The 15,845-nt window shown below is 36.8% G+C and overlaps 2 protein-coding genes across 2 annotated transcripts in view; both read right to left on the reverse strand.

Annotated features, from left to right (window-relative positions):
* NEDD1 (neural precursor cell expressed, developmentally down-regulated 1) overlaps window positions 1-8,526 on the reverse strand; it is a 37,064-nt gene extending 28,538 nt beyond the window's left edge. The window contains exons 1-3 of the mRNA XM_012663988.1: window positions 8,391-8,526; window positions 5,387-5,481; window positions 1,027-1,143 (exon numbers count right to left, since the gene is read on the reverse strand). Of these exons, the coding sequence (XP_012519442.1) occupies window positions 1,027-1,143; window positions 5,387-5,481; window positions 8,391-8,526 (348 nt within the window). The remainder of the gene's footprint in view (window positions 1-1,026; window positions 1,144-5,386; window positions 5,482-8,390) is intronic.
* A 2,340-nt stretch (window positions 8,527-10,866) lies between these two features.
* CFAP54 (cilia and flagella associated 54) overlaps window positions 10,867-15,845 on the reverse strand; it is a 344,097-nt gene continuing 339,118 nt past the window's right edge. Inside the window, exon 68 of the mRNA XM_012663989.1 lies at window positions 10,867-10,943. Within this exon, the coding sequence (XP_012519443.1) occupies window positions 10,867-10,943 (77 nt within the window). The remainder of the gene's footprint in view (window positions 10,944-15,845) is intronic.

Here is a 15,845-nt window from a genome sequence, read left to right on the forward strand (position 1 = left end):
GAGGCAGTAGGATCACTTGAGCCCAGGAGTTTGAGGTTGCTGTGAGCTAGGCTAATGCCACGGCACTCACTCTAGCCAGGGCAACAGAGTGAGACTCTGTTTCCAGAAAAAAAAAAAAAAAGAATTTAACTCAATGACATTAAGACATATAACAAAATGATAATGATGTTGGTATTTGCTACAAAATAATCTGGAGGCGGGAGGGTTAGTACATGAGCACATAGATAAAACAATATTGACCATGAGTTGATCATCATTGATGTCAGATGATGACTACCATGGGTAATGGGTTAAAGGAAGGTCTTTCTCTGTGTGTGTATGTACGTGTAGGAGATATAAATATATATATGCATGTGTTTAAATTTTTCATTATTAAAACTTTTTTAAAAGACAAAAATTAGAAATAACTTTAAAGATTAACTTCTTAATAGTAAAAGGATACAAAAATGAAAAATAGAAGTCAAAAAAAATCATAACCAGGAAAATGCAAAAAGCTATTTAAAGAAACACTAATTGTAAGTAGCAAAATTTTAAAAAATATTTCATTACCAAGTTAAAAATACATACACACAGAAATAACACAAACAGCAGCAGCCAAATATACCACAGAACTAAGAAGCCAAATAATCCTCAACTCTGATTATTGTACTGAATACTATCATCCTAAAACCAGTATCCTTTTTCCCAAAATGTCTTAAAAGAAGATCCCTAATGATGACAAACCATACTTCAGGAAAAAATGAAGGAAGTGGTTCACTCGAGCAAGAGCGGAACTAAATAAAAAAATAAAGAAAAAGGTTTAAACACTGATAATACGCATTAATGCTAAACATGGAGGAAAAAAGACAAAAAGAAGTTTTCGGTTAAATAGCACCTTTATTTTCCCTAATAAATCTTACTTCAATTCTGAAATGGCTTGTTTTTATCATAAAAGCTCAAAATGAAAAGAAAAGTTTGGTAACTACTCTAAACACATTGTGACACTCCTATTTTTTGTAAAGATCAAAGCAAAAACAAATTGCTTACCTTAAGAGATCGATGAACTCTTTTTGATTTTAAATCCCAAATATTAACAGTGTTATTAAGGCCTCCGCTTACCAAATACATGGATGTAGAATTTAAACTGACACATGTCTGCTTTTCCTATTTAAAAAAAAAAAGAAAGAGTTACCTTAATTTAACAGAGCCAGCCCAGAGCTGACTTCCAAGTTTCATACAACACTGAGTAAGCATGTGACAAGCATTTGTTGAATTAAACATTATAAGCATGCTAATATTAATATTTGTACTAAAGAGTCACCTCTCATCATCTTTCACATGGATCCAACAGTTTATATGGGGATCAAAATGGCTCCAAGGTCATCAAACGCTTTCGTGTTCCCTTGCATAGAACGGTGACAACAGAGGAAGCTTAGAAAACACCTGCACATCTTGGTCTCCTATAAGGGCCTGCTAGCCCTTCATATCTCCCCTTGATAAAACCTGCTTTTGTCTCTCCACAGAATATCTTAAATTAAAATCAATCCCTAGCTCGGAATATGCTAAAGAAAGAGGGGGCTTCAAAGAATTTATATTAATAGTTTAGACCCTTCATTTTACAGATGGGGAAGGCTTTTCAAAGAAGTCGAGATACTTGCCCTAAGTTTCCCAGCAAATCTCCCCACAAGAAGCTCGTCTCAGACATCGTTATGATCAAAACCTGACCTCACATTCTTCCCCATCTCTGTAAAGACACCACTCATCCAGTTTCTCAAGATAAAAATCCAGATAACCCTTGATTCCCTGTCCTCTCTCCCCTCTAGTAAGTTCCATAAATGCCAACCCTAAAATAAATTCCACAAGGGCCCCTCTTTATCTATAGCTACTACTAGCACTAACCTAAACCTTGCCAAACCATGACAGCAGCCTCCTACCTCCTTTCCCTGTTTCCACTCCTGCTTTCCTACATCCCATCCTCCATAAATAGGGTGAACTTAAAAAATGTAAATCAGATTATGTCTCTCCTGTTCAAAAATCTTCAATGGCTTTCAACCTAGAATAAACTCGAAACCCATCAACCTGGCTTTCCAAGCCCTATTCACCTGGGCCCTGTCCAGCTCATCTCTTACCATGTTCCTTCTCATTCACTAATTCTCCAGCCACAATAACCTTCTATTCCTTAACACATTGACTGCCACACTAGAAAAAAATTTTTCCTTGGGGCCATGGTGTTTTATTATGAAAATAGAATAAAAACTTCAAAAACAAAATGATCCTTTCTAATTTAATGAATAATGAAAAATGAAATCTATTGACTTCTATTCATTTAATCCACATTTTTAGAATTTATGAATATTAATTGTAACAGTAAGAACATCAACAAGATTTTCATGAACCAACTGCAGGGTTTTGCCCAGGTTTTGCTTCACGAGGCCCCAGGCTCAAAACTAGTGTGAGTTAAATACAACTCACATGGTAATTAATGTGTTAAACATACAACTATGTATTTGCCTCAAGGCTTCCACAAAGCTATTCTCCTTCTCTAGAAAGCTAAATTCCTTGAACCTTGGCTGGATGATTTTTTTCTGGTCAACAGATATCAACGTAAATGCCCTCTCTTCAGGAGACTCCCTTGGCCACCTAACTTGCTATTGCAATATCTAATTTTAGTTCTCTGTATAACAACTTACCAATATCTGAATATTTGTTTACTAGCTTATTGCCTGTCTCCATCAGAATGTCAGTTTCATTATAGCAAAGACCATATCCATTTCAATAAATATCTATAAAATAAAAGGCTAAAAATACCGAGGTTATCAAGTTCTACTCACAATGAGTATCTATGAGTGTCACCTATGTTGTGGTGCCACCAGTAACTATGCTACACAGAACATGTTGCACGTTTTTTCCTATTTAATCTACAGATGCAGGACAAAGCTACAATAATTGTTCTAATCTCTAGTTGAATGCTATGGGAAAAAAAAATCAGTGAAATGAAGTTCAAAGGGGACATTTTATGATTTAGTTAAAAGTAAAAAGGCAAGCTATGTAGGTTTAGGCTTAGGCAAATCATCTCACCGTTCTGAGCTTATGTTTCTTCATCTGAGAAATGAAAGGTAAGGACTAGATCTACTGTTCTTGCCTTGAGTCCACACATCTCAAAAACATCCTGTGCTCAAGAGAGATTCTTAAAAGGCTGTGGCTGGTCCCCCTCCTCTTTAGCCCCACAACAGACTACCCAAGGTTTCTTCTAGTTCTGAAATTTGGACCAAGTGTTATCACCTGCCATGTATAAAAATAGCAGGCTGCACATTACGTCAATGTTTCAGTATAGTTGCTGTAATTTTCTTGCAGGTACCATTCTAAGAATTGACTTTGGTCTAAAGAGACTACTAAGATTTAGAATCTGATCATCACTGCAAATCAGGGCAGTTTGCTAAGAACTATCAAAATAACCTTTAAATAAAATAGACAAACACGGTGTCCTTCAAAGATAGCCATATTGGGATTCCAATCGTCACAATGATTAGAATTACTCTTAAGGAATCAGAACAAAACCTATATTTATAGCTGTTGATAGAAGACCTTTTCTTATGTTAATGTATTATTAATGTAGCTAATGAACTTAAATAATTAATGGAAATTATGCAGTTATTACAGGAACTCAGTACCCCCAAGACATAACATTAGAGGTACAAGTTTTTAAATCTAAAAACAACAGCAGGTCAAATTTCTAGGATATTTAGTAGCCTATTATATCCATAATAATACTCTCAATACCAATCTGTCCATGTTAAACAGGTAAAATACAAAAACAAAGAAAATAATCATGAACCTAAAGTTCCACTCTAAAAATGATTTTAAAATAAAAAGGATCAAATTTTATTTTCCCAATAGAAACGATCTAATACCTCAAAGAGCACAGGAGTAACAGGACTTGGAAGGACTATAAAAGGAAAGGTTAATCAATAAAAGTTAAAGAACCAATGTTTGCAAAATATTTTTATAAATGAATTAACATAAATTCAAAATTAGAACTAAAATGATCTCACTTTTAACCATCTGCAATATGATGATTACTTAACTATAAGAAAGAGGGCTAAGAATTATAGCAACTAATTTGGAACATTTACAAAACCCTTAGAATTGTGTCACACTTGTAAATATCATGGTTTTTTTAAATACTTAAAAAAAAAAAAAGCCCAAACACTGTTTCACTGATTTCAAGGGATAATGCACAAAAGTAGCACGTATAGTGGTGGAGATGGAAATCAAAACTGTTTTGCTGTTGACATTAAATCCAACAAATGTTTGTTGACCACCTATGATCCAAAGATCTGAAGGTGACCAAAATGTTTTGCCTGCTCTTCAAGAGTTCAATCTGTCTTATCGATCAGGGATGTCCTCTGTTTCAATTTTACTGAACTCGGTTTGAATACACAGGGTGCCTCAAATTCCATTTCTACCCTGAGCAGACGTTCTCACTGCCCCAGCCTCCAATATCTCTGGGTTAGAATTGAGGTTCAAGCCAATCCCATCCAGTAACTTTAGCAAAGGATTGATAAAAATTGTAAGCCCTCTTTAAATTAGCAGAGTTTATAGTCTATTGTCCTGTTTTCTGTCTAACTGGGTCCCTTACCTATCCCAGATTGTAAAATTATGACAATTCATAATAATTTAGGGTCTGTGATGAAAACTTTGAAACTAAAATAAAATAACTACGAACTACTTATATCTTTTTATTTAGACCTTACCCTATTTTAAAAAGCAGTAACTTTAAAGGAGCATGTGTGAATGGAATTGAAGAAGTAAGCATCATCCTCAGTCAGAGGGATTAATTTATACAAATAAAAGGATAAGGAAACAACATGCAATGAGAGCTTCATTTAAATGCCCTGGGACCAAAGCTCATTTGACAAAGCCATCCTGTTCAAGGAGCATACAGGGAGGCTTAGGCAGGCCCCTCGGGATGAAGTGGACAGCCTGAAGCAGAGGGCTACCATCAGATATGGATCATTTACTGATGATCCTAAGCCTAAGGTCAGTAAAGTAGTGCTGTGTCATTAGGGTTCATATGGTCAGGTCAACCAAGTAACCTTGGTGGGACACAGTCCTAAAACAGGTAGCAACAGGGACCCTCCCAAAGGGGGGAAATGGAGAAAGTAACACTTAGTGACCAAAATCCAAGTCCTTAACTGTTCCCCTAGGATCCAATATTATTTTGCCTAAAGATGCTTCAGTAAACACACATACCTTACCTTTATGTGTTATTGTACTACTTTAAGCCTAGGTTAAGAATGACACTTTTGAACACCTTTATATTTAGTTGCAAGCATCATAATAAAGAAGCAATTACCACTCAAGCAAAACTAAGATTTTAAAAAGTTTAAAAAAAAAAATCACTTACCCCTTCAGCAAGCTCTAAAAGTGGAACAGGTTTACATTTGCAACTTGAAACAACTATTTTGTCGCCACTGGAAGACGCTGTCACTAGAAAGTTATCTGAATGAAGAGTTATGGAGCATCAAACCATCCTGAGCATCTACAGCACTAGATTATTATTGTAAGAATTGCAATTATGAAAGCAAACACACTAAGAAGACAAGCAAATAAGTATAACTTACACTTTAGGTTTTAAAAATGGCTCGGGTAACTAATTATTAAGACTAATTCTCTTTGCTGCTCCTACTACAGGGAAGAACTATCCTTTCTGTCTGCGCTATCACTTGAAAGCTATTTAATCCATGTGAAATACTACTCCGTTTTCAAAGAGTAGGCCAGAAAGTCTAATTTTATCCTTCAAGAATGAGAGCAAGATAAAAGCACCATCAGCAAGTATCAGTCAGCTTTTTCATTTACAAAAACTGTTAAAGATAGTTATTTGTTAACCCAGTGCTTGGTACCAATTTAAGATAGAAAGGAAACATCCACACTAGTCTTCTATCTTTCCTCAAAAAAAAAAAAGCCTGATTTTTTTCAGGACTGGAGTTTTTGTGATAGAATATTTCAATCTTAAATGTATTAAGAATGAATATTACAGTAACTGTAGCAAATATAAATAAGTGTGATTAAGTAGCAACTGTTTATGTTATGGAAGAATTTTATTTTAACTTTATTTTAAATGAAAGTAAATTTAAATTAATATTAATTAAAAATTATATTTTCCTTATTTTATATAACTTATAAGTGAAACCATTAGTAAACACAAAACAATGTATTTCAAAACTAACGTGATTAAATACAATATAACCAAGAATAAGAGTCTGATTTTGAGTCATAACAAATTAAAATATCAGAAGTTTAAATCTATGCCTTTTAGCAAGCAAAGTCTGCGAACAAATGCAATGGAGAAAGGTAAATTAGACACGCAGAATCCTAACCACATTACTTTTGGAGGGTTTGCATAACATTCACATATTTTGTAAACAGAAATGAATTGTAATTTTATTATGATACATGATTCAAACAAAATCAGTTCTACCTAGATACTACAACATTGAGAAAAATAAATCATTTCCCTCTCCTTGACCTCTTCCTCTATGTACCACTTAGAATATAGAAAAGGAAGGACTGAAGGAAGATATTCTGAGGGTAATCTAATTACTTTTTAGACTTCTTTTGTTGTTTTAGAAGTGATGAGAAAGTCAGGAACATGAGAAAGTAAGGAACATAACCTAAAGGACCAAAAACCAAAAAAGAAAAAGAAAAGGAAGAAAACTAACCTCCCTAGCACTTCACATTAATGCCATCCTTGGAATCAATACGCCACATGGACCCCAAGCTGCTGAGTCTGGGAACTTTGTGTTCTTCAGTTTTTCATCTCCATGGAAGGGATCAAAGTCTTATTAAGAGTAAGACTGTATGGGGGCTTTCAGCACACATCTACTTTTACAAGAAAACTATATAGAACTAAGAATACAGTTTCCAAAGGCCATACAACACTATCTCATAGCCCGACAGACTATTAAGCAGTACATTAGTAAATCCCAACTCCTAGTAAAACTCCTTGGAACAAAAATAAACCAAAAATAATTAATTTTATTAAGAAATGCTACTTTTCTCTTACACAGTAACAGGGAAAATTAAGTTCTCAACACAATGAAAATCTAAAAATATAGAGCAGCAACTTCATATATTTGTCACTCTCTTCAAAACATTTTCCCTACGTACATCTGGAGAGTCCTTCAAATATGTAGTCACTTCACCATGAGTTTGATTAATACAGCACCAAAGTGATTTATTACTTTAATACAGAAGCAAGGAATGATAAAGGGGTAAATTTAATTCAATAAGAAAATTCATTTTTGTTACGTACTTGCAAGAATAATTAGGTTGGCATGAAAACTTCTAGTATTTTTGTTCACAGATCAGTCACATTTTAAAGCTTTGATATTTTTCCTTTCATCAGGAAGTAGAATATCAATATTTCGGTATTGATGAAAATCAGACAAACATTAAAAATATTCATTTGTTGTTTCAGAAATAATGTACGAGTTTCACAAAAGAATAATTTCTAACATACCAATCATATAGAACATTTTCATACAAAAAGTGATAAGAGTACTTTGTTGATAGCAGTGGTTCTCAACTGGGGGTAATTTTGGCAATTCTGGAGACATTTTTGGCTATCACAGCTAGAGGCTACTGGCATCTAATGCACAGAGGCCAAGAAAGCTTCTCAACACCCTACAATGCATAGAAAAGCCCCCACAACAAATTATTTGCCCCAAAATGTCAATAGGGGTTCAGAAATTCTAGTTTACAGCCTTCACTCCCTCATTTATTTTACCCATGTTTAGGAGCTCATGAAGACAGTGAGGATGTCAATTAGAAACATAAAAAACTTAGGAAAAAATCAATCTAGACAATGTTACTATGTCTGTTTAGGAAATGTTACTTTCATCACACATAGAAAGGAAGAGAAATACAGAGAACACTCAGTAAGATGGGGATGTTGGACAATTTTTTATCTCCTCCCCATCTTGCTCCTGCCTTCGAGTTCTGTCTTTAATTTCCCAATCAGATCCACAAATGCCCAAATGTAGATGCAAAAACTCGTTCTAAAACCTTTCAGGATCATTTCCATCCACCTTATTACCTACTATATTTCATTTGGTTCAATAACAAACTGTTGATAACACAACTAATTCTATGGTGTGGATCTAGTATACATTTTTTTAAAATAGCAGTATTTCTGAATGAAGTGGATTGCAACTAGATTTTTTTAAAATGAAACCAACAGAGAAAATCAGAGTGCATTCGTATGATACACTGTTTTTAAACTACTATTTCACTTTATCTTTGGTAACAATGCAAAATATGCTTCTCATTATGGATCACATACAAAAGTTTCACCAACACTGGTTGTTTAATCTAATAAAAAGTGGTTATTTAAAAAAAAGAAAGGATACTATTGCTGCTCCAACATATTGAGCTGATTCCATGTGGTGATGTGTGTGGGTTGAATTTATCCACCAATGTCAGAGATGAAGCATCCCATATTTTAATATCATCTCCCGATGAAGCAAATCTGAGGTTTTCCTGCATGACTGCACCTACAAATGTTTCAAACAATATATTTAAAAAACAAGGATAGGCAAAAAAAAAAATATATATGCGTGTATGTATATAATTAATCATTTACTCTAAAACAAGTGATTCCATTCATCCACTTTTGTTGCAAACAGTGCCCTCACCACAAAGTAGTTGAAGTGATGATCCTAAAACATAAATCAAATCACATTCTCTTAGTTGACCCTTCCAATGGCTCCCCACAACAATTATAATATAATGAAATCCAATCTCCTTACCCTGCCTCACACGACCTGGCTCCTATGTAATCCTCCTCCCTCTTTTCTCAGGGGGCCACCAGACTCTGGACACGCTGGCCGCCTTTCTGTCTCATGGAACGAGGCAAGGGCATTCTCACCTCAGTGTCTTCTCATTTGCTCTCCCTTCTGCCTGGAATGCTCCCCCAGATTTCCCATGGTCATCTCCTTCTCATCATTCAGGTCTCAGCTCAAATGTCTCCTCCTCCGAAAGGACTTCGCTGACCACTCTGGCTAAAGCAGCCCCTTACCAGTTACCCTATATACTAATACCTGATTTCCTTTTGTCATGGCACTTCGTACTCTCCAAAATTCTTATCTGTTCTACTAATAATGTCTGCTCCCCCATACCAAAGTCTTGAAACATTCCTGGCACACAGTAGGTACTCAATAAATAACTGTTAATAGGTAACTTCCCAAACTTTCAAAAAATGTATGATAAATTAGCATTCCTGCAGGTCAGAATCCAGTCACTCCAGTTTTTGAAAATCTAAAACTAGCAATACAGCCAAAGGAGATGCCACCAAGCCACCAAGTCCCTATATCAATACTTGGTCTATAATACCCTCGCTCATATTATTCACGGTATTTAATAGATAGTTCACACACATAATTCTAACAAGGTGATTTCACAAACCAAGGCAGTCTAGAAGATCGATGTCAAGGAAGCTGCTCTAGGCAGACACTTTAACAGCAGCAAGTAGTAATGGATGACAGGAGAAAAAAATTCCCAAAACTACATGGAGAAAGAGGAGGAGGAAAAGGGCATAGCAATATACCCCATCACAGCTTCCTAGTATGGACAATGCAAGAGCACTGCACAACATCAGTGGTGTTATAGACAGATCCCCAAATCATCAACAAAACATCACACTTATGGCTAATATGCCCCATTTTGGAGGACAAGTTAAAGACATAATAAATTATAGAAACCTTTCATTCTAAAGAGACAAAAAAAATCTTAATGTGTTTATAAAAAGGCTAAAACTTTTGTTAACTAGATAAGTTACTCATGTGATTCATTATGCTCCATTCATCAGATAAATACAGCGCTACTAAAAGCCATTAAAGTCGCCTATTGAAACAAAGACATACAGTGTTTGGATTTGAGCCTTGAACATGTGTAACAAGTGCCCTCTTGGTCTCCAACTCAAGGAACAATGAAGTCCAGAAAAGCGATCTCTAAGTTCAGTAAACACAAGCACAAGATGTGTCTACTGTAACCTGACACCATGTCTGTAGAGCAGTATGGTGTAGTGGGCAGATCACTAAAGCCAGGGTTCAGAAAAACTAGGTCCGAATGATCTGTCCCAACTTAGGTGACATAACTGACCGAGTCACTTAATGTCTGTTTTCTTCTGTGAAAGCGGAGCGAGGAAGAGGACCATCTGTCCACCTACCTCAGTCTTCTGAGAACTGAGCACATTCTAGTGAGAGCATTATTACAACAGGCCCTCAAAGAGGGTCCCACTGAAAGCGAGCAGTCAGGATACAAGGCGATAACGGACTGCTGGCCCTGGTTTAGGGACAGCGGCTGCATGAAACAATTCAACCACAACACTCAGCTGAAATAAAAGTTTTCCAACTTTCATTCGCCAAAATAGCATTTTACTTGCAGAAGAACTGTTCAACTGGGGTTACCCTGTAATATGCTTTCGAGTGCCTGACAAGAGTCGTATTTGAGGATTACAAAAAGGGAGACAGACTTTATGGAGAGGACGCAAACTTTCCGGAGGCAGCACACCCCCCAGAGCCGCCGCCAACCTACCCCAGCTGACCCGGCCGCGGCTCCCGGGGCACTTCCGCGCCAAACGCGCCGCCGCGCCCCTGCCTCGCAACCGCCCGCAGCACCGGGCCGGCGCGGGCGCGCGGAGCCCAGGGACCTCCCTCCCGCCCAGAGGTGGCCGGAGGGCGGCCGGGGGTCAGAAGAGAGCACGGACGCGGCGCGCGGCGGCCCGCTGACCCCGGGCCCTCCGGAACCTCACCTCTCCGCGGCTGCACAACAGGGGGCCACGGCGCGGCCCGTTCCGCGCTGGGCTTCCGGCTCCCGCCTGGACTGTTAAACTTCGGCGGCCGGAAGTCCCGCCCCCTGATGACGACACCAGGCGAGCCGCGGCCCGTAGCCGGGGCTCTTGTCTGCAGGGCAGGACCAGGGGCAGAGGTTCCGGCTAGGGCGGTGCTGGGTCTCCGCTGAGGAAATTATCCCAGCGCCAGGGCGGCTCCCTCCACGCCCTAGCGACGGAGCTCTGGCTACTGGCAACTGCTCTTTGTCATTTATTTGTTTGCTGACTGCCTACTGTGTGCCAGGCACTATGCTAGACTCTGGGTGTACAGTGATGGGTTTAGCCTGTGGATACAGGGGCACAGTGAACATTTGTGGTCCCTAGCCTCGTGTAGCTTACAGTCCACTATATGAGGCTGACCTTAATAAATAATTGGATACTTAAAAGGGAAACTGACAATTGCTACAAAGGAAAGATTTATAAGATGGACAAAGGCCCATAATAAGGGAAATAAACGTGGATGTGGATTTCAGTAAGGATTTCCTGAAGAGGAAGCCATGGAGAGCAGGTAATGCCACATGCAATTTACAAACCAGGAAACGCACTCAGGCTAAGAAGTAACCCAAAGAGTAAGCGTCTGAGCTAACTGACTTCAAAACCCATGATCTTTCTTTCGCATCATGCTGCGGGGGTCAGGAACATCAAACATCATCTGGTTGGGAATTCTTTTGAAGGGGATGTGTTTCAAGCTGGAAAAGGGAGTTGCTGAGCTGAGTTTTCAAATGCACTTTCTAACAAGGCCTGTCATAGCTCCGCTGGCAATTTTTGCTGAGAATACTTATAATAAATATGGGACAGCTCTTCTGCAAACAACGTTATTATACTTTCATCACAAGTACACACAGTGTGTGTTTCTGAACTAGTTAGTTACATAAGCCCCAGTTATTTGCGTCCATATTGCAAATAACTGAAAAATTCTAAGAAGTATATTTTTTTGGAACAGAAATTGAAATCCTAGCCAAGTTCAGAGGTTATGGGAAGCAGCAAAAGGAGAAACATAGGAAGCAGCAACTACCTTAATTGCACAGGCTGCAGTTCTTGAGGTTATGAAATCTTAATTTTGGCAGGGATGAGGCCCAAAAAGTCGGGAACTGAGAAAGTAGCGTAAGGGAAAGGGGGCAGGGAGAGAATTGGGGCAAGTGGGGAAAAGAAACCTTAAAATGGAAAGGACAATTAATTAAATCTCTAAAAATTCAAGCCAGCAGGAAAATTGAGACTAGACTATATGCAAAAATATATAACATAAAATACATATCATGATATATATGATATAATAATAGATATTGAATATAAAAATACTTATTGAACACTTACACTTTGCTAAGCACTATATTTGTGTGCGTAGATACAATGTGTATATGTGTGCAATATATATAATTTCATCCTTCTAAAAACATATAAAACATGTACTTTCATATATCCCCACTTTAAATATGAAGAAACAAAGGTTAAGTAACTTCCCCAAGGTCACACAGTTAATAATTAGTAGGGACAGGAATTGAACCCAAGACCATGTAACTACAAAGGCTGTGCTCCAAATCATAAATGCTATAAAGTCAAGAGCCAAAACACAGCATAAAAAGCCAAATGAAAACCTCTACTCCTCCCTCCCCACTGGTGCTTCAGCCTCATCAAATCTTATACTGGCCCTGTAACAGTCCTCTCATTCTTGTTCCTATGTCTGTGCCTATGTGAACCCAGTTCTGTGTAATACGCTCTACAAGCAATAGAAGCCAAATGTTGGAAGCCTCACTAATACATGAAATATATAAACATATACAGCTTTCTACTGGATAGCTACCTGTGGAAGAATGAAACCTCTCACCTCTCACAAAAATTAATTCAAAATGGATATCAGACTTAAACCTAAGGCATGAAACCTTAAGAATACTTAAAGAATATGTTGGGAAGACACTTTCAGACATCAGCCTAGGCAAGGAATTTTTGAAAAAGAACCCCAAAGCAATCACCGCAGCAACAAAAACAAATAAATGGGATCTGATCAAATTAAAAAGCTTTTGCATGGTCAAGGAAACTATCATTAGAGCGAATAGACAGCCTACAGAATGGGAGAAAATATTTGCTCTCTACACATCTGATAAAGGGCTGATAACTAGAATCTATCTAGAACTCAAAAAAATCAACAAGAAAAAATCAAACAACCCCATCAACAAATGGGCAAGGGAAATGAACAGAAACTTTTCAAAAGAAGACAGAATAATGGCCAGCAAACATATAAAAAAATGCTCAACATCTCTAATCATTAGAGAAATGCAAATCAAAACCACAATGAGATATCACCTAACCCCAGTGAGATTGGCCTCTATCAAAAAATCCCAAAACAACAAATGCTAGCGAGGATGTGGAGAGACAGGAACACTCTTACACTGTTGGTGGGACTGCAAATTAGTGCAACCGCTGTGGAAAAGAATTTGGAGATACCTCAGAGAGCTAAAAATAGAAATACCATTCGATCCAGCAATAGCAGTATTAGGCATCTACCCAAAAGAGCAAAAAACATTCTATGATAAAGACATCTGCACCCAAATGTTTATGGCAGCACAATTCACTATTGCAAGGATGTGGAAACAACCCAAGTGCCCGTCAATTCATGAGTGGATTATTAAAATTTGGTATATGTATACAATGGAATATTACTTAATCATAAGAAATGACAGTGATCTAGTACCTCTTGTACTTTCCTGGATTAAACTTAAGCCCATTATCCAAAGTGAGGTACCACAAGATCGGAAGAATGGACTCCACTTGTACTTGCCATCAAATTGGTACTAACTAATGAACACCAGGTTGCTCACATGGCAGTAATACTCTTCAGCGATTAGGGGGATTGGGGGGGTAAACCCACAACTAAAGGACATGGGGAGCGTTGTAGAGGGGAAGGGCATGCCTCTAACCCTCACTTGAGTGAGGCAAAGACATAAAGTGTAACCATAATGTTTGTACCCTCACAATATCCTGAAATAAAAAAAATAAATAAAAAATAAAAGTAGACATCAAGGTGAGCAATATTTGTAGACACAAAGAGAAATATTTCATAACAATAAAAGGGTAAATAAAAACAGAAGCTATGTCAATTATAAATTTAGGTGTGAACAATAACAGAATTTTTAAATATTAATATGTGAAAATAACTATCAAAACTAAAGGGCAGAAAAGGCATATACATAATCATTATTGGAGATTTTAACAGAATTCTCTCAGAAATTAATAGAACACCCAGATAAGGAAAAAAAAAAAAAACCCAGTAAAGATGTGGCAGATGTGGATACTATCAGCTATGATAACTGACATTTATAGAACACTATACCCAACGACTGCAGGCTAAACATTTTTGTCAAATATACATGGAATATTTACAAAGACAGACTATATGCTGAGCCATAAAACAAGTCTCAATAGATTTAACAGAATAAATCTTACAGAGTACGTTCTCTGATCGCAATAGTACTAAATATTAGTAGAAAACAATAACACATCTAGAAAAGTCACCAAACATTTGAAAATTAAACAACTTTACTTCTAAACAACCCATAGGTGAAAGAAAAATATCAAATCACACACAAAAAAATTAGAAAATATTTGTACTGAGTGATAAGTAAAATACAACATATAAAAATTTATGGAAAAAGCTAAAGCAGTGTTTAGAGAGAAATATTAGGTTTAAATGTTTATATTATGAAAAAAAAGAAAGGTCCAAAATCAATTGCCTGTGCTCTTTCTTAAGGAACCTAGAAAAAGAACAAATTAAACACAAAGATTAGAGTACAGAACAATGAAATTAAAACAGATGAACAATAGAGAAAAACTAATAAAACCAAAGCTGATTCTTTGAAATTATCACTAAAATGGATAAATCTCTAGGTAGACTTAACAAGAAGAAAGAGAAAATACAAATTACCAGTATCAAGATTGAAAGTGAGACCGTCAATACAGATCTAAAGCATATTTAAAAAGATAAGAGAATAAATAGCATGAACAACTCTATGCCAATAAATTTGGTGACTTAAATAAATTGGACAAATAACTTGAAAGACACAAATACTAAAAGTGACACAAGAAGAAATGGATCATATGAGTAGCCCTATAGGTACTATAGAAATTAAATTCAAAATTAACAAAACTATCTCACAAAGAACACCCCAGGATCAGATGACTTTACTGTTGAATTCTATCAAACACATAAGGATGAAATAATACCAATCCAATACAAACATTTTAAGCAAACAGAACAGGAGAGAATATTTGCTAAACTCATTTTTTAGGGCAGTGTTATTTTGATACTAAAACCAGACAAAGACATTACAAGAAATAACCATAGACTCATATCCCTCATGCAGAAAGAAAAAAAATTTTTTAGGGCAGTGTTATTTTGATACTAAAACCAGACAAAGACATTACAAGAAATAACCATAGACTCATATCCCTCATGCTGAAAGAAAAAAAATTATATATGAGAATGTTTAAAACATACAATAAATCACAAAAAATTCCTGGAAATTGAACTCTGCATCCTGGCACCAAATACAACAAGCGTATTTCCACAAAGCTGCTGTTTATCCCTTCCCAGCTGACGGTAAGCAGAACCTTCCCTTGACAAAGTTGTGAAGTCCTTGAAGAGTTTTATTTGTTTTCTGTGTTCTCAGCTGTCCCTTTGTAGGTGTGTGCCTCCTTCCAGTTCAAGACCTCTAGGTTTCTTAGTCCTGTTACCTACAGAAAAATTTTAAACATTCTGATATTAGCCATTTATGCTTGTGAATTAGTTGGCAGATTATAATTTTTTTTTTTTAGAGCTTTGATGTCTTCCTGCAGCAGACATTTAGAGTGTGTTCATTTCTTCATTCATTCACTTAACTGGTTTTTTTTTTTTTTTTGAGAGAGTCTCACTGTGTTGCCCAGGCTAGAGTACTGTGGCATCAGCCTACCTCACAGCAACCTCAAACTCCTGGGCTCAAGC

Source organism: Propithecus coquereli, unplaced genomic scaffold (genome assembly GCF_000956105.1).
Source record: "Propithecus coquereli isolate 6110/MARCELLA unplaced genomic scaffold, Pcoq_1.0 Scaffold85, whole genome shotgun sequence".
In the NCBI taxonomy this organism is placed as follows: Eukaryota; Metazoa; Chordata; class Mammalia; order Primates; family Indriidae; genus Propithecus; species Propithecus coquereli.